Below are 23,840 nucleotides of genomic sequence, written 5' to 3' on the forward strand. Positions count from 1 at the left end.
TAACATTAAGTAATTTTACTTAAAAAATATATATTAAACTTTTTATGGTATTTGATGATAGTAAAGTGTGCAATAAGAATAATAATAGAAAGAATTAAAATTAAAATCAGGATAAAAACCAAATTTAATTATATTTGTATATTTTAACCGCTGAAATGACAATGACATATTAATTATATGTGTGAGTATCCATTTAGCCTTAACACATATAAAAAATTTAATAACCAATTGTAACATTTTAATTATCCATCTTAACAAACAAATAAACATGAACATGATTATATTATTATGTATGTATGTATATATATGAATGGATATTTGATTATTCACCATTAATTAAAACCACATTTATATTGGTTTGACTACTATGTTATTTATAATTCATAATTACCCCCTTAAATAATAAGTAAATAGGTAATTTTATAAATTAATTTATACTGAAATCATACTCGTATAATATGCGGTAGTTGATTTTCATATAAAAATATTTATATTTTGATGTAAAGTAAGTTTTTAAATATGTGGGTAAGAACGTTCTCACGACACCATTTAACCATATAAAATAAATGTACGTACTTTATTACATAATGTCTTATTTCGCAAAACATAAATCATTGTAAATGACCAAATGAAGTTGTGAGAATACCACGCTTCCAAATAATTTCATAAACTTTATTTAATATATATAGCTATATGTGATGGTCACAGACTATTGACTTCATTAATTGTTAAACTTGGTTATCTATCTAACATATTGATATATCTAAGTTGTATTTTTTTTCTTTTTTTTTTAATTTTATTTTCAACAAGAAGTTTATATGATATAAAATAGATACAAGCGAAAAGTTTAAAATAGAAAATGAAGAAATTACACGAATATTTTATAAATTAAAATAGTACTAATTAATCATATCTAAGACCCTAAATTTGATCGTGGAGATAGTTGCATGAACGAGGTTTCTTTTATTTCCTCAAACAACTATTGTCGGGATTGATTAATACTTTTGAAAATTCGATCATTATTTGATTTCCATATAATCTAACATGCACATATGATTATGAGTTGTATAATCTCCCTTTTTTCACTTGATATTCGTAAGTGCTATGAAGTTGTAGAAAGTCACAAACTTTAAAGACAAAAATTTGATAAATTTTACGTCAACTAATGAAATTTTATACTTGAAAGGCCAACTCACATGAACTGGGTTAATGGTTAACGATTTATTATCATTTTCCACATAACGAACATAATATATCTGCTATGTTAAAGTCCCCGATTCGAAGGGCTTGTTTTGTTGGAACTTGATTTATGTTAGCTTGCCATATTTGTAGTAGCCAAGGTGTTATTCAATCTGTTAATATTTAATTAACTTTTTTTCCCAGAACATGATATCAAGGAAATCTAACCATATAATAGAGAAGCCTTGCACAAACCCTGAACAACGAGATGTTGATCATGAGTCATTACAAGTATTCGGAAAGAAAAACCCAAGGCTTGCCATCTAATGAAACTCAAAACTTTGAATAAAACCGAAATGATATCTGATCTGGTGGTTAATCATCAGTATATCTAATTGTTTCAACGAGTTGAAATTTTACATTAACCGATAATTTATCATTAATCATTAATTACCATTAACAACAATCATTGATTAACAACAAACTATAGCCATCTAAAAGAGGAAAGGTCTTCTCTTCCATTTTGACCTCACTTCCAATTTGCCACATACACCCCCCTTCACACTCAATTCTTTCAACACACACATACACACACACAAACAAGTTCACATTTCCCCCAAATTTCATAATTTCCACTCAATCACCATGACAGAATCACCACCACCACCGGAATCCCAACCACCGCCGCAGATATACATACACCCCCGCCGTGAGCCATTCGAACACGGCTTAATTCCTTTACAAAAACTAATCTTCACAGACGGTTCTCAAACCCTAATTCCACTCCGTGACAAATTCCTTCAATCATCAGTTTCAAATAACCGAATTAATTCAGCTATCATTTCCGAAACCCTAGGGATTTCCGACGAACACGCGCGTCTTGTGATTGATATAATCGCTTCGGTTCTGCATTCGGATTCGGATCCTGTCGTCGTTGCGAAACCGGATGAGGTTGATTCGGTTGGCGTGAATGTATATGATTTGATTATATTTTTGTATATACAGTCTTATAAGAGATTGCTTCCTAGAGGTCATAAGGATTCTGCTGCTGTTGCTGATGTCTGGCCTTCTACTTCCGCTTTCGACGGCTTTTTATCCGCGCTTACGCCTTTGCAGGTTGATTTTTTTTTTTTTGTTATATTTATATATTGAGAATTTTACATATAATTGAATTGTTAGGAATTGTATAGTTTGTTTGGATGTGGTTTTCGTGTCTAATAATGATTGATGATTTTTTTACGGAAATTATGGATGAAATGATCGTTAAGTTTGTCGGAAATTGGTTGTATTAGTAATAATTGGTACAGAAATGAACGCTATGTTTTGGATGATTTGTTCTTCTTAATAGTGTTATCAGTTTGTATAGGCAGATTTTGAAAAAAAGCTTTTTCTTAGCCCTTAGGTTATTGCGTCTTTGTGCCCAAAAGGATGGGTGAGTTGGGTTTGAGTGTTCATCGATCGGGTGGATCTAAATGCTCTGGGGTGGTGAGACGAGGTGTAGCGCAGGCTGGTCAGCGTATCCGTTTTGGGTACAGAGGGCTTTACCTTGATGTGAGGCATTCCGTCAGCAAATACTCAAATATCTGCCTTCTTTTAAATGCAGTTTTAATCTATGATTGGGGACATACCCTTTAGATGTGAAATAAATCTACAATACACTAGGTTTTATAAGGTTTAAAGTCACACTTTAGAGTCTAGGTTGTAGGAAAATGCCTTTTAGGGATAGTAGTTGATACGAAATGCACATATGATTGTTTGTATACGTGATACTATTGGTTTATGAAATGTGGTGAAAGATTTAGCTTGCTAACAGAGCTTGGGTTTTATGCAACAAAGTACATGTTTTATGACAATTTAAGAGAATAAAATTGAGAGTTATGTGTTATGTTTAATATTTTTTAATAATATAATGTGTTTGTGTGTGGCTTTTTATTTGCCCTCACGTCCTTGCAGGCTGTTTATTCTATTGAGTTTCTTACGTTTTGTTTGTAGATGTTATATTGTGAATTAAATTATAGAACGATGCATAAAAAGATGAAACGAACGACATGTTGTGAAATGGATAAATAGGTAAATTTGTGTTACTGTTTAGGTGACACTGTGAAAAGCATTCTGGGTTCAATTACCACTGGAGTCAAGGTGGATTTAATTTATCAGACCAACTGTTGGTGAAAGTGGGATACAACTCGGTGCTAGGCTAGATTGATTTACCTCATGAGATGGGCCTGGGCTAGTTGGGGTTGTCGGAAAATCGGAAATCTAACTTTTTGGAATTTTTCTTAGGGATGTAGGTTATAGTGTTTGGATGTGGTTATCGTTCAGGTTAAAATGACCAAAGAAGATGAGAAAAATACTCAAGAAGTGACTTTTTATATGATATCTGTTGAAATTTCTCAAGATAGGTTAAAGGATTGGACAAGTAGGTAAATCTGTTTACCTTTCATTGTAAGTTATGTGTCTGTTATGTGAAAATGGTTGTCTAATATTGAAATTTTTTATCGCACAACCAAAAGTTGAATCTTTTTATTAAAGGGTGTTTGGGATTAACTTTATTATAAGCGATTTTCTGCTTGAAGATACCTGCTTATAAAAAGTGCTTATTTTTACTAAAATAAGCAGATAAGCAGTTTTGGAAAGAGCGATTTTATTACTTATCTGCCTAAAATAAACAAATCGCGGATAAGTAGGCAATCCCAAACACCCCCTTAAACAATTAGTAATTGCTATTAATGATTAGTTTTCAACGGGATGTTAATGTGATGAAAACATCCTGTTATTTCATTAATTTATGTATCTTGTTAATTACGTTACACTGTATAGCAGTGAAATGATGCCTGGGTTTGTAAGTTTTAAGCTATAATATGGAGTCTAGAACTCTAGATTAAATGCACATACCTTGTTGGGACAGATGATGATACATAACATCAAAGTAGTGTCCTTTTTTTTACAAGTGATGAAGTTAGTCAAGCATGTAAGTTACCATCAAGTTGCATTAAGGTTATCTTTATTATTCGTAAGTTTGGGGCTTGGCAGTAATACAAAATATGCATATTGTAGTGGTTAAGTTGAAGGGCGTGCCTCAAGTTTAGGCTGTGGTGCTAGACGCCCGGTGTTTAATTTTTTCTTATTTTATTACAAGTTAAGTTCAAGTTGATTCCTATGAGTCATAATAACAGTGTGGAGGTTGTTGAAGAGTCTTTTTATGGTTATTTGTGATCTATGGAATTCCAACTAATGTGAAATGCTTCATATTGAAAAGCTGTTTTTGTTTTTTAGTTTATGTGCTGGTTAGATTTGATAAAATTTCGCTCTTACAAACATGTTTACTTGTCTTTTGACCTATTGTGGTTATTTTTTTGCTATTAATTTGGTATCATTGCTTATGAAACACTATAGAAATGTTTAATTTTTCAATTGTTGATTAGTACATCCTACTTTTTCCCCCCCTTTTTCTATATACACGCACAAATTTAATGTTTGTTTATGTACCATATTGCAATGAGCAGCTTGTGCGCAGCAATAGCCGGAGATCTATGCCATCACAAGCTGATGAAGAGGCTCATCAGTTATCCTATTTGCAGAAGCATCTTGGAAACATAATCACTCTTTTGGCTGACTCTGTGGAAGGAGAAGAATCTTTGGTTTGTGTTTTCACTTTACTAATGTTGCAAAATCATTATATTTCGTTATGAAGTCTGGGGAAACCATTTCTTAGTTTCTTTAAAGTTTGCAGTCTTTTGATGTGATTTCAAAGTTTGCAGGTTTTGACGATGGAGAAGTTTGAGCATCTTGGGTTTTTGATCTACTTTGGTGAAAAAGGATCGGAGAAAACTCCGTTGAGCCAGAATGCACCATTTTTCGCTAATTCAGATCCAGATATGCCAGCCGCTCCAGTTCCTGCATCTCAGGTTCATGATTGGATCTTACAAAGTATTTCTGATGCATTGGATCGAATCTCGGAAAGAGTTGCTGCGAAAGAGAATGGGCAAGCCAGTCCTTCTGATCATGACGTTTTAATGACTGATGCTTCTCCTACCTTTAAGGCATCTACTAGTGCTAAGGGTCCCAGTTTTATAGAGGGAATCTCTAAACAAGCATACGTAAAACAGGCTCCTGAACTTAGCGGATCGTTTGTAAAGGTTAGTTTTGTTATGCCTTATATACTTGGTATAGGCACTCTTTAGGGTAATCTAATCTCTTATTATCTAGCTGGTTAGATTTCTCTTTTAGTCTTTTATGAGCTACTACTCAACAAACGCCCTCTCTTTGCATCCCTCTACATATATCTTGATAACATGTAACTTTTTGTTATCCTTTGTGTTCCGAGCTTTGAGATCTTCTGATTTAGTTCCTGTTTGCGTATGTTTATAAAATTGAATGACCTACCAGTGAAGTTGAATTAAGTTATGGATAGGGCTTGTTGATGTAAGAGCCATAGCTACTTGAAGTTTATTTATTTAGATGCCTAACTTCATATAGAAATCTAGCTAGATTGAGATGTGCTTATTAGGATTTATATTGTATGTTCATCAAAACGAAAAGGTCTGCATGAGGACAATTGTGAATTTGTGATTTGTCTCAATGACTGCTCTGAGATTGGGTTCAGCTTGAGTTAACATCATTATTTGATTTTGCGCAGGTTGTTAATTGCCATGAATCTGTCATTTATGTGTTAGCTCCTTTGAAATATGCCACCATATATGGATGCTCTGATGCGACTATAGTGCTGGGCGCTGTTGGAAAGGTATTTTTAGTTTTGGAGGATGCCCAGTACTCCTGTCATAAGTGCGTAATGTGTGTCAGAAATAATTTATATGCTTAAATGCCACCATTTGCACAAACCAAGTTATCTAAATTTAGGCTGCATTTGATAACATTGAAGTTGAATATGTTTTGCAAATCGATTTATAGTCATTGTAATCTACATTTGATCCTGGCAAAACAGTTTTCAGATTGTTTTGTAGAAGTTTATGTGTTTAAAACCTTCTTTTCATTTCAATCAATATATTCGTTTTAGCTGTAAGTGGATTTTGGTGCAATTGGATTAAAAGTAATACGCGATCATCTGTCGATTATTATCTTTACTTACCTACCTGTGTGTATATATTATTGCTGAATGCTGCGAGAACTGTTTCTGTAACTTTCAGGCTGTAAGAGTTGAACATTGTGAGAGGGTTCATGTAATTTCAGCAGCAAAACGAATCTGCATTGCTAATTGTCGTGAGTGTATATTCTTTTTGGGGGTAAACCAGCAACCCCTTATTGTTGGTGACAACCATAAGTTGCAGGTATGTTCCAAAGGAATCCCCAATTCTTTGTGTTTAGTAGTTAACCGGTATCTACACTTCCTGTTTGGCGTTTTTTAGGAATATATTTTGTTGTTGATTGATTTTATCATTATTGTGACTACTTTTATTTCAACTTTGATTTGAGACAACTGAAGCACAGTTCTTTTTACCTTCTAATGTGTGAAATATAGTTCTGCGTAAATCATATAAATATGAAAAGAAAACTAAATACTCATACAGTTGCCTTTCTAACTTTAGCTTCTCTTTTGTATTCTGGACTAATTGCCACTTCGGTACAGGTTGCACCATATAATACATTTTACACGCAATTGGAGGAACACATGGCACAAGTTGGAATCGAGGCTACTCCAAACAGATGGGGGGAGCCTGTTGCATTGGGCCTTATTGATCCACATGATTCTCTCTCTCATCCAGCTGGTGTATCCGATTGTCAAGCCGAGTCAGCTACTTGCATTGACCCTGATCAGTTCACAAATTTCTTAGTATGCTCCTTTTTATTTCTTGATCTGATATGTATGCATCTAGCAGTTGCAAACTACTTTCGAGAGTAGGTCAGTCCAGTTGCGTATCTTTGATAGGGGACAAATGAATAAAATATTTCAAATGTAGATAAAATCAAGCAGGTCAAATATAGTCCAACCTCATTTAAATGCTTACAATACCCGAAACATTTTATTTACATTAAGTAGATCATCTTTGAAACATATTATATACATTAACGATTTACTGAAATAATAAACCATGTTTTAACTTCTAATCGTGTATATGATTTACTGAAATAAAAAAGGGAATGTAGAAAAAGTGTTCGGTTGGTCAACCCGAACCATTTTGACAATACACCCTCTGCCCAAAGACGGAACTTTCAAGGGGCAGGGACCCCTCCAAAAGTTTGAGCCTTTAGTGTAAATAGTGTGGATGTAAAACATTTTTTTCACTATTGACCCCTTCAAAACCCAATCAAGAAAAATTGAGGAGCAAACAAGTGGAGAGAAAAGCTAATTTATTACCACATAAATATAAAAAATGGCGTCCGTCTGTTGTTTTTGCTTCAAATTTTAATCATCATCAATTCATCCTTATCCTTCTCAAACTACGGGTATTTATAGTTTATTATTATTATCATTATTATTTATTATTATTAGGGAGTATATGATATGATAGGGTGATTTGTACGTAGTAGCCTTATTTTATAGTTTTGTATTACTTAATTACAAACAATTTTTAGGAACAGAACTTTAATATCGTGAATTTTTTCTGTCGTTTAAACTTTAGAATCTCAATTTGTCTAATTGTCTTTTAGATATACAGTAATATACCATTAAGGAATTGAGATGCTTAAATTTGTTGTATAATTTAACTGAAATTGTTTGCTACTATTAAATCTTTACACCTTTTGCAGGGGTATTATGGGAAAACCTAGAACAATTGATTTAATTTGTTTTGTAAGTAAAAAAGGAAATGGATGCAAAACTGAATTGAACTTCATTTTCTTAATTCTGCTTTAAGATCTATTCTCATATTGTTACACACACACACACACACATACATTCATATATTTATAATATGCTGTTTAGGTTTTTGGTTTATAAAAATAATATTTTTTTCTAGTACAAATTGCCCCCCCCAGCAAATTTTCAAGTTCTGTTATTGCCTCTACCCCTGGCACATTTATTGATGTGTTTGATGGGCTTTACAGATTCCTAACTGGCTAGAAGGACAAGCTTCTGGATCCACAAAAGATAATCCATTTTCATTGCCCGAAGCCTATCAGTCAAGTCAGCGGAGAAATGTATGATCATTATTTTATAGTGTCTTGATACTTGAATCGCTTTCATGGCCTTTATATCACTTTTTTTTTTCAGGAAAATAATTTGGTGGAGGTTCAACAGATGTTGAGAGAAGCAGCACTGGAAGATGGCAGGAGAAAGGAATTGTCAAATGCACTTCATGTCTACTTTAGAGACTGGTTATATGGTAATCATCATCTGAGAGTATATTCTTTACTGAAAAACATCTACAAATATATATTAATACTTCAGTTATTTAACTATTTGCAGCCTCCGGGAACATTAGACAACTATATTGCCTGCAAGGTGAATAGAAGGGTGAAGTGTAGTTGCAATCAAGTCAAGCAAAGGATATAAAACTTTCAAGAGGGGCAAGTCGCTAATGCCGTATATGTTGCTGCTGCTACAAAGTTAAAATCAAATTTACAGCTCAACTTGTAATATCTTGTTAACTCCTTGTCCCTCTTGATGAATAGAATAAAATCTACATTTTTTATTTTTTATTTTGTTTTGTTTAGAGTCCCCGAGCTTTGATTTATGTTTCAAATATGTATCTTTGCCTAATCCAAGGGTAACTGCCGTCTGAGTTTTTATCACTGTGTAGACCCCTTTGCAGCTTATGCATTTTTCTGAATCCAATAGGTATGTTGCACTTTTTTTCCTTCCCATTTTTATATAAGTTTTATCTTCTTCCTTACACATGGTATGTTGCTGTTGAACATGATCAGATTTTTACATCCAATATTGGGAGCCTTTGGTTAGGAGGCCGGAATCACCATGGTCCATACGACTTTGACTTATGAGTTTGAAAGCACCTTGAAATGCCGTTAAACAATAAAAAAAAGTAGCTTTAAATGGGTTTTCTATATACCCTGATCTTGGTGGGTTTGTGAAACAGCCAATACAGTAGGTTTTGTGCTTATTTTTTAAAGGTACAGCTGTAAGTCAGTAACCAAACATGGGTATAAGGAACTGCACACATTTTTTAGTTTTATTGCATCAGATAGTTAAAGTTTATAATCAAATAAAGGTCATTTTTGAGACGATAAGATGAAATCTGTGGTTGACGAGTCCATTTCCATGACAGACAAATTCAGGGGCTCTGGTTTCACGTTTCCTGACATAATGGCTGCATGTTTGAGAATCACCACAAACCTGGCCTCCGCAATTTCACATTTTGAATGAAAAAAAAGTGTTGAGCTCTTAATTGGATTCCTTGATATGGTTGAGTTTGAGACTTGTAACTAACATATGCGTATGTACCAACACAATGTGTTCATTTGCAGCGCCTCAATTTAAAGGAGAGTTGTCTCAATCTTGTGAACATACGAATATACGATGGTTGCTTGCCAAAATCGATTGGCAAAATGGCAAGTTTGACATATACAGAGATGATCCATGTAAAGAATTATCTTTTCATTTTCATTGGTTAATTGTTAAAGCCTTCATTTATTTGTTTTGGTTATAGAGATAAATGTATGGGTTATGCGTATTTATACAGTGTTACGTTTTATTGTTAAGCTTCAATCTTTAATTATTCATCAACATAATTCTTATTACTTACTTCATGGATATCATTTTCCAGACTCCAACCATTTAATTTATCCTTATAATTCATGTCACACTACCACTGTTACTTTTTTTTTTTTTACCTAATATAGGAAGTGATATTTGTATCATATGATTTGATTAATTTACCATACATTAGCTATTTATACAATAAGTTGTAGCATTTGTATTTTGTGATAAGTTAATTAAGTTGGTGAATTAATCAACTTATGTGGTACAAATATCACTTACCAAAAATTATTTACCATTAATAATCTTAAACTTTATAAATAAAACGCATTTAAAATAAACGACTTACGACCACCATAACACGTAAAGAAGATTTAGTTAATAGAAGTGTGTCATTAGTGATTTACTCATAAAACATTTCTTTTTTCATTAATTTAAACATCTCCACGTAATATATCTATAATAATGTTAATGAAGTAATTTACAACATAAACCTTCAATTCTTAAAATAACTACACTAGTTTCTTTAACATCAATTACTTTTAAATTTACCACCATAGCCGCCCCTACTACCCGTCACCATCACACCTGTCGCTACCGCCACCACCATTCCGCCGTTCCCATCAACACCGCCGCATTGCGCGAGAATATGACTCGTTTATTTTAATATGAATTGTATTACTCGTAAAATAAGTGAATTAGACGTACCCGGTTAAGTCAATCAAATTACAGTTCTACTTTCCTTTGAAGGAAAAAAAGAAAAAGAAAAACAATACAATAGTATCACTAGAGTCTACGGCGTTACAAATACTAGTAGGCTGAGTCACCGAACCCACAATCTCGCCGGCGGTCATCGGAAATTTTACTAAATGCAGAATTCCGATAACGTTCGCGACCTTCCGATCGATATAGCTTTCGCACGTCTTGGCGGTACATACATATACATATACATATACATTTACATCTATATATATATATCTGTTCAATATATGATTGATTAATAATAATGAATTAAAAATGAATGAATATAGAATGGCTGGTTGATCGGAAAAGAATACCATCAGATTGGAGAAAAAAAGTGGCGGTTATCAAATCAAAGATTTCAACTGCTTTTCAATCTCTTCCTAAAGATATTCATCCTTTTTTCCAAACCCTAGAGCTTGATGGTTAGTTTTCTTTTTACTGTAACGGTAAAACGGTATTTATTTATTTAGAAACTAATGTAAGTTATCTATGTTGTCAGGGATTGGATACTTGGAAGCTAAAAAAATATATGACATACTTTTGAAATCAACTTCAGAAAGCCGCAATATTTTCGGCCGGCTTTCGGGTGATGCTGTAAGTACCTATATACTAGTCTTGCTTATATATATATATGTATATATATGTGTGTATGTATGTGTTTTATGTCTAGAAAGTGTTAAAACACCTTACTGTATTTCGTTTACGGTAGGGTGCTTGGGAGGCAATCGTGCGAGCTTACGAAAAGGACCATTTGTTCCTTGGGGAGGCTGCTCAGATTATGGTCCAAAATGTGAACTATGAAATGTATGAATATAATTATATAAGGAATGCATATGTATAATAATGCTTTTACTGATTACGTTTGTTTTCTATATATAGCCCGTATCATAAAAAGCTCATTCAGAGGACACAACAACAGCTTGCTGAGCTAGAAAGAAAGGAAACTGATATCAAAAGAAATGCAGCTCTTTCAGCTGCTAAGTATGCAGAGGCATGCCAGGAGCTAGGATTGCAGGTTATTATAGATTTTGTGGTCAAATAACATCAGTTGGTTTGATTTGATGCTTTCTCTTGACAAACAATTAATCGCTTGTGGGTTGCAGGGAATCAATGTGAAGTCGGAATTGTTGGAAACTGCATCAAGTTCACTACCCGTCACGTTTAGCAACTTGCTAGAAGTTTTGAAATGTGATTCCGTTTCACGGGCTATTGAATATTATTCCAATTTTGTTAGAGATGCTCACACAGAAAAAGATGTAGGATCACATCAAATGTTATTGCTGTGGTTACTATAGAGGTGGCAGTTTTGGCCCAATCACTAATTAGTGGGTCGACTCGGGTTATGTTACAGTTAAATGGATAAAAATTTACCTTAAAAGGAAATGAGTCAATCCAAAGTAACTTTCTATTGAGTTAAACCTTCTATATCATTTTATACTAGAATTTAAATAATTACCCGCCATGGACTCACTAACTGCTTTTAAAGATGTTCAGGTTTTTTAAAAAAAGTGTTTTTTGTAACCTGTGTCGCCTGCCATTATGCCACCTCTAATATTTAACATTTGATAATACCTTGGATTTCTGTTAATATAAAGCCAATTTTTTTATTGACAGAAAGTTCCAGAGACGGTATTACCAAATTTGAGGGATATCATTGATAATCCCCCAAATCTTGAAGTTTATGTAGCTTCAGAAGCACTTACTTCTGTGAATGCTCAAACAAACCCCAATGAACCAAATCTGTCGACTTTAGAAGCTGATCTCGCAGCTGATAGCATTGACTGGGATATTACTTTAGATAGCTCACAGATCGATTGGGATATTGGCACGGTGGAAGAAGATGGTGGTAATGGATTAGGTTCCTATGAAATTGTCGATGCCAGTGAGATTCCACAAGGTGCTCTAAATGATGGGGTGGACCCTGATGAGATTAATAGAGAAAATATGGTGACAGAAATCTCTTGGGATATCAGTGTTGACAATCCTGAAGTTGAGTTGGCTCAAGATAGTGCTTCAACAAACATAATTCAAGGAGAAGATGCATCAGGGATAAATGTTTTTAATGAAAGTCAAAGATCCAGCCAAGTCAGGAGCCAGCTTTTGGAGACGGAGTATAGGAGTAAGATTCTTGATGATATGTTTGAGGTAAATAAAGTTGCTCTTTTTTTTTTTTAATGTTAGTGAGTTTAAGCTGGAAATTTGGGCAGGTTGGATGCATTTGGTAATTGGGGAATATGTTTTTGTGTCTAAATGGGTACTTTTTTGTACAGTTTGAAAATGAGCCAGGTCACCTTTGTTTACAGTGTCAAATTTTTATAAATGGTCATGTCCAATATGATTAAAACTATTATGTTACTTCAATAATAACCTGAATTTTCTTAATTTCACGCATTAAAAGTACACATTAGACGAATTTTGATTAATTTGACCCCCATACTTTTTGATCTTGTTCTATAGTGATCCGTTCCTACATAAAAGGGCTGCAATTGGCACCTCTACATAGATTTGAGTTTGCAGCTGATTTATATGTTTTGATCTCATTCTTTGTATCAGATCAAAGCTTTTCTTAATCAAAGAATTATGGAGTTGACAAATACAGAGACGTTGTCTTTACAACATCAAGTTCAAGCAGTGGCTCCCTTTGTGTTGCAGCAGTACACTTCTGATGCTATCCAATCAATGCTGTCTGATGTCTCCTCGGCCATTTCCTTGCTCACAAATAGGAAAACAAGAGACCTTATTATGATTCTCAACTCGAAAAGGTGGGTTACATTATATTTTATTAACATATATAATAACTAAAGATTCTTCTCCAGCATGTTGGGTTTGATTTTGTTGCAAATGTTACCAATGCCATGCAAGCTTTTTGTCCTCCATCTTAATTACACTAATGTAGATGTGCAAGATGGGTGAATATGGGTTTGTGTTTGAATATGTGGCATAATGGGCCGCAATGGGTTGACCATTTTTTAAACTATTTTTATCTGAATACCATGGTTATGGTATGGGTCGAATTGCGACATACTCTAATGCTCTGGTTAGGCTGGTTATTGAATAAGATTCTTCTATATGTTAACCATATGAATGGAATTTCAGATTTCTAGAAAGATTAGTGAGCACGTTGGAAGAAAAGAAGCATCATGAGGCAAAGTTGAAGGAAGGGTTAAGTGAGTTGGTTATTAAACGCATGGAGCTACAAAACTCACTATCTTCGGTGTGGCCTAAACAAGTGAGTTCCTTATGCTACATTGCTACTCCACCCCAACTCCCACCACACCCTCAAAATAAATTTATGTATAAAACATAACTTGTTGTTTTTAAAGGTTTACTGGTCGTATTCTTTGATTCACAGCTACGACCTTTGGGTTTGATTGTTACATATATCATGAACCGCATGAGACTTGCTACCTTAGTTAGGCGGATAATTGAATAACTGTATGGTGCCAAATCGAAGTGTTGAAAACTTGCTGAATAAGAAATTTTTGCAATTTTAGTTTCCTTCAATGAAAATTATTTCAGTTAACTCCGTATTATTTTTCAGAAAGACAAATATCAACACCACATAATATTGTACACATTTCCCCCTGGGGAGCCCACAGCCTCATGGTTGGCAAACTCACATATTGCTAGGCTAGAAGTCCTTTGGTAAGTGCACAAGTACATGGCTACCTGTGCTGTATGATTTCAAAGTTGTCAAAATATTGGAAATCCTTCTTGTGTAAGTACATGGCTACATCATTATCTGATCAAATCATACAGTTTTCATGTGTGTGTACATTTTTATGGGATGACCTCCCCATACCCCGAATTAGAGATTGGCTCTTGTTTTTGGTGGTTTCGAGTGTGAAAGGGGAAGTTCAATTGTTGCAGAAGTTCTAATATGGTTCTTATAAATGCAGGAAGCAGCAGTTGCAAAAACAAAGGAGTTGAAGAAGCTTTGTGAAACTACACTTTCATCTATGTTTGATGGAAGGCCTGTAAAGATTATCGGAGAAATTAACAGCATGTTGAGTAACGCTGGTGCCTGAAACATACTCTTTTGTTTTTCTAGTTAATAGCTAGTTTTGTTAATTAGTACAATTTAAGCGTTTCGTTTCTCCAAGTATCAGATATTGCCTTAAAAGCGATGCTGATGTGTGTTCTAAACAGGCTTGCTGACGTACTTTTAACTTATAATGTGTGGTTGTCACGTTGCTTTTATCGTATAAAAAGAGAGCCCATTCACAGCAAACACAAAGTTTATGTTAGGGTGTTAGACGGTTGAGCAGGAATTTACACGACCAAACTGCCGTCTCTGCTGTGTTTTATTTGGTTATCATGGGCCAGGTGTCGTTTAGACAAGAAACTTTGAAGCTCCATATTTAGATTTTATATTCTTACTTCCCACAGATCAGTTGTCACTTGTCATACTTGCATTTTAAATGTCAGAGTGCATGACTTCTGATTTGAAAATTTTGCGTTCAAAAAATGTTACAATCTCTATGTTTAGTTGTTTCAAGTAATACAACATTTTTTGGTCAAGATTCTTGTTTTGAAAGTTGTATTTCTTGAAGTAAAAGAAGTGGAATATAATATGGATATATGTTTAGCAAACACACATTTTGATATTCATGTAAACTAGATGATAGATAATGATCAGCTACACTTAAAAACATGCATAAATTATGCTAACACTCCGGAAAGTGTCTTGACGAATGATTTAGTTTTGATTTTGATTGTGTACAATAATAGTATGTTTTTGCTTAATATGTACATGGGATTAAAGAGTTTCCATCAATCTACCCTAGAAGATATAAAATTATAGAGATAATGACTGATTTTATTGATATAATCATAATCATATAATACATAGGAGGCGTCAACCATTATATAACACTCCCCTCGGGCTATCCATAGTTCAAAAATCATGCCTTGTAAAAATCTTAATAAGTAAAACCTAATGGTAAAACTTAATGAAAGAAAAAATTGAAGGTTTGAAACATATTTAAGGTATTCCATCTTTTACTAAATGTTGCTCTCAAACATGCTTCTAGCATTGTAAGTCACTAGAGATACTCTATGTATAATGTATTTCATATCCTTCTAAGTAATCTTGCAATTTACAGAACAAGGCATGCTTCATGTTTACCATCTAATGAACTTTAAATCATCCATAAGACTCCGTTTACCATCTCATATTATCATGAGGTTATGCCTCCTCACAGTGACTAGTCATAATACTCTTGGATTATTTTTTAAAGATATTATATCTTATGCATTCACATTTTTTAAGCTATTAGATGTGTCTACAGTTACGCCTCACAAATAAGTCAACTATTCTAATATATGTGATATGTGAAAAGAACAATGCTAAAGTTACAAATTATCATAAAAATATCACTAAATAGTGATATTTATAAGATTCTATAATCTACCAATATATATATAACAAGGTCCTAAATTTTTTTTTTAAAAAAACAAAGAACGTTAGATGAATTTTAACTTTTCATCACAACCATTAGATGTAAATAATGGTATAATTACCAAATTTATTATGAAAAAACACAACATTAATTCCTTTACTTTATAAAATTAACATTTATTTATAAATTATATCATTTATTTATAGAAGTTTTAATATCAAAATCACAAATTATATTTATATCAAATTAAACATATACGGGGTACTTGGTAACATGTACTCATTGGTTAAAAAAAGGATAAAAATTTAAAAAACATCCGAAGCTTTAATTGCACATGGCCTCTTTACCATTCTGTATAAATAGGCTATTCTATTTGTACCGATATGGTAGAGGGGCGCAAACCACACATTGCCATATTTGTCATTTGGCTTTTCCATTTATATTATTTAAATTTTTAGTTTTTTAGATATATCATAAAATCTTATTTTTATTAGTATTTTCATCTAAAAGCTACATATAAAACTAATTCAACATAATCTTTGCGTTTTTATGAATATTTAACTAGCATGGTACATGCGTGTTGCGTCGATTATTATTGATAGAGATTCTTATGTTGCGATTACCGAAAACATATAAATTGACGATCAATTAAGCAAGATCCTATGATAGATAACGTATGAACCTTCATGTTCTAATTGAAATTGCTAAAACTAATAATTGATTCAATTTCTATCGATTGTAACCTTTGTTATATCCATATATTGATCATCCCATACCATATATAGATTATACATATAATTATCTTATAAAACCAAATAATATGACTTATTAAATAATATAAATGAAAAGGTGAGTGTGTGTTTCTTTTTACCTAAGCTAGGTCTAGAACCTCTCGCATACTAATTTTTTAATATTTTGAATAAATAACGGGCCCATATTTTTTTATCGATTAAAAAAATAAAATGTGAGGAGTTTTATACCTAAGCTAAATACATAACAACCACATACTCCCATCCCTCTAATATAAATATATTAATTTTAATTTGGCTATACATATGGATCTAACTTTAGATTAAAATCGTATGTTATATAGGGCTGACTGATAACGTAAATAAACATTAATTGATAGTTACAATATTATTCGTAGTTTATCGTAATATAAATTAAAAACGTGTTAGATTACGATGCGAATAATAAGAATTTATATATGGTCAATTAAATAATATAAATATATTAATTTTAATCTGGTTATACATGTGTATCTTATACTAAAAAATATATTTATCTTATAAAACCAAAAAATATGACTTATTAAATAATATAAATATATTAATTTTAATATGGCTATACATATCGATCTCACATTAAATTAAAATCCTACGTTGTACAAAGCTGACTGAGAACGTAAATAAAAACAATTGATAGTTACAAAGTTTATCATAATATAAAAAATATCATATTACGACGCGAATAATAAGATTATAATTTAAATATTAAATATATGATATATGTCAAATATGTTAAAACATGACTAATGAAACATAATATTTAAAAATTTTCTTTATGATTTATTTTTAGTAAATATTATATAATAAGCAATCCCATTTAAAATAGCTATATATTAAAAACTCAATGGGACTTTGATGAAAAATATTTTATAAACTTTTGAAAGTTTATTGCATAACATAGTAATAACAGGAGTAATAATAGGAGGTTTAAAATATAGTTTTAATTGAAAATGAAGTCGTACATAAAACTATGATTGAATATATGATATATGATACGTTATAGCATGATACAAATTAACTTGACAATTTTTGTATCATGATATTAATTAATATATAACATTTTTTTTTATATTTGTCAATTTACGATATTGTAATATAATGTCGATAAATATATATGTCTACTCGTATATTACGCGTGATAATAATCTATAAGTGTGCATGTGGATAATGTACAACATAGAGGGGTAGCTAGCAGTGGACTACCCTCAGATCTAGCCCACTAAAAATTAATTTTACTTCCACTAGAGCCCCAACTTATATTACCTAAATACCTAATCGGCTAATTTCTTTAACAATAAAAAAGAGCCCCCTGTTATTTTTATTTATTATTTATTATTTTTTAAGTATTTAGTTTTGTTACTTATTAAGGTATAAATGATTAAAGCTTGTCATTATGAATTTACTATAAAAATAAGTTATAGGATTTAGCGTAGAGCTTTATTATTATTATTTTTTTATCGTGGATATATAGAAATTATGATTTATGGCATAATGATTTGAAACTATTTATTGAGTTGTAAACTAATAGTTGATGTACTAGTTATTTAACTTATAACTTGTAACTTGTTATGTGTTGTATATGGTAACCACAATTATAATTTAGAATTTGGTTCTTTTGTTTATTTATTTTTATACGCTAACTACACTTATGTATTGTTAATGACTTAGAAATCGAATTTACAATGACTTTGAAAATGTAGATGTGGTGTTCTTTTATAATGCTTGAAATGTGAAACACTCTATTGACCAAGGTCCTCTACATAATAATTTATATTTATATCTGCAAGATGAAAACCAGGTGCTAACTGCTAAATACATCTCAAATCACACTTTAAAAAAAAAAGAATCAGATAAAAAACTGGTTGGACATACATTTTTCAAAAGATAAAATAATAATAAAGCATATTCTTTAACATACTAGAAAAGAAAGAAAAATTGCAAGAAATCTACATGAATGAATATGGTTTTACCAAAAATTGGTTAATGATAAATCTGCTGCCAAAATTCTCAATGTAGATCATAAGTCTAGTAACATTACATTTCTAAGCATTACAAAAGTTAATAAAATGCCATACAAAAATAACTCTTACCTATCATATCATTGCCCAGACCCGAAATCAGATCGAATATCCTCAGCTTCTGAGGACTAACCAACTGCATACTTCACACACACTGACCCCGACTTCAGCTGCCCTCCGTGGCTTGTTCTTTCGCCTGCTTCCATTATGTCTAAACCCCACAGATTTTGTTAGACCACAATCGTTTTTTGTGGGCCCCACACCGTTTTCATCATTTGCCAGGCTTTCTTTGGTTGATACAGACGGTTTCTTTTTCTTGTTTACGTTCTCTAACGGAGCTTCAAGTTTCGTGTCATCATTTTCACTGACCCTTTCAGACTCTTCTTCCTTTTGTGCCTTTGTGGGTCTTCCTCTACTACGCTTGGTAGGTAGCTTTTCTTCTTCCCCGCTTCCATCTTCACGATGAGCAACAATCGAACTTTTCTTTGATTTCCCCTTGTTAACCTTACCCATTGTTCAAATACTTAAACAGTACGAAATCTTGAACAAACTGTGGTGAGATCTGCAAGAAACGTGTAGATATATAGTCACATTTTGAGGAGTGGTAGCTAGACTCTTTGATGTATTTTACAATCACAAATATATACGTTCTTGCAGATGGGCTGGGAAAAATGTCAAAAGTCAAAACAAGTTCAGGTCGAAGTGGGTCATGCGTATGTACTAATCAAAGTAGAGTTATTACTAGTGTAATCTAAATCTTTGAATAAAGTCATTTAGAAGGCTTTATGCATATGCACTAAAAATACACTTCAGAAGGACTCTTAATCCACTTGAACTATTGAGTTCATCAGCCCCGCAACCTTTACAGCTAATCTTTTTTATTCGACACATTGAATAATAAGAAGAATCTACTCATTTATAATGAATTGATAATTGCCCAATGTTGGGACTAAAGAGGATGTCTGCATGCATCTTTGAATTAATTCAGAAAACCAGTTTTGTTGCACCAACTCCTTAGTTGCGTTTCAAAACTCGAATTTCTGGGAATGACAAAAATCAAATGGTTTGGCCTGATGAGCATGCATGATGTCACACATTGCAAAATAAAATGTTATCTTTGTTCACTCTACTAATTCACTCATTTCCAAATGGTTTTAAGTCACAAATAAGATGAAGTTTAAAAGTATACAGAAACACATTTAATTTACATGCAAGCCAAATCATTCACATTCATTGTTAGTGTTACAAATATATTTGATCCTTACTTAAATTTCATCATATTATCAAACTGTCCAAATCTAGGACTTCCATTATTTATGTCAAAGTAGGAAAATAATCATGAACCACTATATTTACTTCTTTGAATAAACATATAATAGTAAATAAATTTGTACGAAACAGAAGAAAAAAGGACCAAGAACAAAATCTAGCATCATCCATCATAAAAGTACAAATCTAGATTTTCTTCATTCTAAACCTTAGCCATAGTTTGAAGAACAACTAAAAGTAGGTTTAAGCCCTTTAAAGGATTTATAAATCTATGGTCAACAAACACTCACCAAGTATATATCAAATATTATTCTCAAAAAAAGTCAAACATATTTTTACTTGGCTTTAGAACTGTATTTGATTAAACTGGTAAACTAATGATAAAAGAAGGAAATCTAATGTTAAAAATCTCAACTTTAAATCTTATCAAGTTAAGTTTTCTTCTTTCATGGCTTGATATCAATAAATAGCAACTACAAAAACATATAAAGATATCAAAGCTATAAAGACAACAAAAATCACAGAGCACAACAAGATTTAATCTAATAAATATATTATCAATAAAATAAATCAACAAAAATAAACATAAACAAAAATCCAGATAGATATAAGCTAAAATCCAAAGAAAGATGAAATCTTTATACAATCCAATATTAAAGAACACATACCAAATGAAGCTAAACCACCATTTGAATCTTTAACAAATACCCATTTCTGAAACAATATAGCAATCATTAACAAATAAAATAAATCATTTGAAAATCCATGAAAAAGATTCTGGCTTTGTTATGAAGATGATATGATTTTTGAAGCAAGTAAATAAAGGTTCTTTATTGTAAGTTGTGTTAAGAGTGAAAGATTGGAGCTTTTTGATCTAAAGATGAAGAAATAATAAATCAGATGTGAAAAAGATTAAAGATTTATGGGATATGAATAAAGGTTTTATTTATTTATCTGGTTTGAAAGAGAGATGAAGCAAACACAGAGAAGAGATGTGAGAGGGAGAGAGTTGATAAGCAGAAATCAGGACATTGTAATATAGTATACTAGTGGAGTAGTACTTGACTACTACAAATATAGTAGGGTAGAAAATAAGGGGAAAGGTGGAGGAAAACATGCAGTACTTATCTTAGGTATTTTAAGTAAAGCAGAAGTGATTATGTAAAATTTAGGGAGAATTTATGTAAAATTCAGGGGGGGTTATGTATGTTTATTAAATTCAAAGGTTTGATATGTAAGTCTTTTTTTTAATGTGGCAGTATCTAAGCTTAGGTAAAGTCTGTAGTACGGATCATTTTCTCATAAAATAAATTTATCTAAGAAATAAACATTTAATAAAAATAAATTATATAACAAAATGCTTAACAATAATAAAATATAAAAAATGATTAAGTTTACGAGCGATGTATGAAGGAGGTGAGATAGCTAGAGAGTGTAAAGAATTTTTGTATACTAACATAAAGGGATTAATCACGGGAAGATCAACGTACTTTCCCATTTGTACACGGTTGTCCATTATACTTTTTTATTGATGAGGTTTACCCACATACTTTTCTTTTTTGTACACGGTTGACCAATATTACCGACTATCACAGGTAAACCGGTCAACTTTGGGTCAACCGTGTACAAAAAAAAGAGTATGTGGGTAAACCTCATCAATAAAAAGTATGATGGGCAATTGTGTGCAAATGGAAAATACGTTGGTCTTTTCATGATTAATCAAAAAAAATATGTAGTGATGTATGGCTAAAAAAAATATCTTTTGGATGATCCCGCATACTTAATACATGCGAATCTTTCTTACTAAAAAATGGATAATAACCAAATATTTCATACGAAACCCAAAATACAAAAATTTTGAACATTTTGACGTTGTGGATGTTGCATATCATTGCAACCCAATAATAATGAATGTTGGTGCTCGACCTCAAAACTTGTTTTTTCTTCGTAACAAGGTCTTAAGACCCGTGCGTTGTACATCCGAGATGAATTATATTATTTTCATTTTTAACGTGTGGTTTAAAAATGATCTATATTAGAACGATGTTGAGTTATGTGTAAGAGTATAGTTATAATATGGACATAATTATGAAAATAGAAAACAAGGAAACAATTGACAATATAATATATAGCTGTCTTGATTAAAAAGTACATGTTTACGAACGTTGATTAAAATTTGATTAATCACGAAAAGACCAACGTACTTTTTCATTTGTACACGGTTGCCCATCATACTTTTTATTGATGAGGTTTACCCACATACTTTTTTTGTTGTACACGGTTGACCCAAAGTTGACCGGTTTACCTGTGATAGTCGGTAATATTGGTCAACCGTGTACAAAACAGAAAAGTATGGGGGTAAACCTTATCAATAAAAAAATATAATGGGCAACCGTGTACAAATGGGAAAGTACGTTGGTCTTCCCGTGATTAATCTCTAATGTAAATAACATATTATAATATATTTATTTATACTTGGTGTGTTAGAAAGGTCTAGGTAAAATTAAATTATAAAGATAAACAATTAAAAATGTATAATCAACGTCAAATTTGAATTAATACCGATAATAATAACAACGTACAAAAGTATACGAATCTTCAACATAATCATAAAAACAATAACAATATGCAAATAAATAAATTAAAATAATAGATTATAAATATATATATTATTTTTAATTCATTTTAGTGTTTAATAAATCTCAATCTACAAACAAATACAAAAAGTATTGTCCTTTTGAAAAAAAAAAATCTTTTGGCTATTTTATTTATCTCTTTTGAGTTAAAATCTTTTGGGTATGTAATCATAAATCCGGCCATTAAAAGAAAAAAGAAAGCAAAAAATGAAAACATGTAAAAAAAAGAAAAAAACATATGATCTTAACAAAATGTATAACGGGTATTTGGTAGGATGGAATGAAAATAGTGAAAAATTAATGAGAAACACTTTGCTTGTTTTGTTGCATCAAGTAATAAAATCAAAAAGGTAAAAGTGAGATCCGCTTCCATGCTCATCATTCCTCTCATTTTAGAATGGAAGGAATGATGAGAATGAAATCAAGTTACTTTTTTTTTTCACAAGTTTTTATTGTAATTAAATTTAATTGTTTATGTTACGATAGAATAATTATATTTTGTTAAATTATTTTTTCATATGAATTTGTTTATTTTTTATATTTTTTATACTTATTTTCTGTTTGTACCAAATAATGAAATTATTTCTCTTTCCTATCAATTTTTTTTGTTAGATTTTCTCAAGATGAAAAGAATGGTCAAGAATCATGACATTTGATTTTTATTCAATGACCAAGATTTTTTAGAGAAGTAACTTGAAAGAATCCTCATCAATTTTTTTTTTAATTCATTTTTATTCTTTATGATTATTTCTTATCATACATCCCGTTAGTTCTCAAACCACGGTTCAAAGTAACTATTCAATGAATAATGAACATCGATTGTAACGAAAATATAGATTAAAGATGATAACTCCCGATTTACGACAAGGTACAAGATAATTAATCATGCTCACAGATCAATAATAAAATAAAATTTTTGCTTTAAGATTTCTCTTAAAAAAAGTAAAATGACATCAATAACTTGTATAATTTGTTATAAGACAATAAAAAGCCTAACAATAACAAGATAAAAAAAAGTGAGAAAAGAAAGACATGTATTGTAGACATTTATTATAAGACAATAAAAAGAATAACAATACAATGTTTTTTTTTTTGAACGGTAAATCTTTGAAAGTGTTACTCGTAATTAATATACATTAACTTGATTTGGATCACTTCGTATATGTATCATGTATGTATATTGTAGACAT

At 31.6% G+C, this 23,840-nt stretch overlaps 2 protein-coding genes and 1 long non-coding RNA gene across 3 annotated transcripts; 2 read left to right on the plus strand and 1 right to left on the minus strand.

Moving 5' to 3' along the window:
- Nucleotides 1-1,732: 1,732 nt before the first annotated feature.
- On the plus strand, nt 1,733-8,931 carry LOC122580993 (TBCC domain-containing protein 1). The gene is made up of 9 exons (XM_043753137.1): nt 1,733-2,295; nt 4,686-4,820; nt 4,941-5,318; nt 5,819-5,923; nt 6,327-6,467; nt 6,767-6,970; nt 8,185-8,277; nt 8,351-8,462; nt 8,546-8,931. The coding sequence occupies exons 1-9, from the start codon at nt 1,825-1,827 to the stop codon at nt 8,587-8,589; spliced, it is 1,683 nt and encodes a 560-aa protein (XP_043609072.1). The 5' UTR covers nt 1,733-1,824; the 3' UTR covers nt 8,590-8,931.
- Nucleotides 8,932-10,536: 1,605 nt separating this feature from the next.
- Nucleotides 10,537-14,768, plus strand: LOC122581371 (CDK5RAP3-like protein). The gene is made up of 10 exons (XM_043753592.1): nt 10,537-10,723; nt 10,825-10,959; nt 11,037-11,131; nt 11,247-11,341; nt 11,417-11,552; nt 11,641-11,793; nt 12,152-12,682; nt 13,091-13,299; nt 13,634-13,766; nt 14,437-14,768. The coding sequence occupies exons 1-10, from the start codon at nt 10,663-10,665 to the stop codon at nt 14,563-14,565; spliced, it is 1,677 nt and encodes a 558-aa protein (XP_043609527.1). The 5' UTR covers nt 10,537-10,662; the 3' UTR covers nt 14,566-14,768.
- A 3,910-nt stretch (nt 14,769-18,678) lies between these two features.
- On the minus strand, nt 18,679-21,038 carry LOC122582190. Its single transcript, XR_006321130.1, has 2 exons — nt 20,683-21,038; nt 18,679-19,307 (listed from the first exon to the last, which is right to left on the minus strand). It is a non-coding gene; the product is annotated as an uncharacterized LOC122582190 (long non-coding RNA).
- Nucleotides 21,039-23,840: the final 2,802 nt, after the last annotated feature.

This window comes from Erigeron canadensis, chromosome 9, assembly GCF_010389155.1.
Source record: "Erigeron canadensis isolate Cc75 chromosome 9, C_canadensis_v1, whole genome shotgun sequence".
NCBI lineage: Eukaryota > Viridiplantae > Streptophyta > Magnoliopsida > Asterales > Asteraceae > Erigeron > Erigeron canadensis.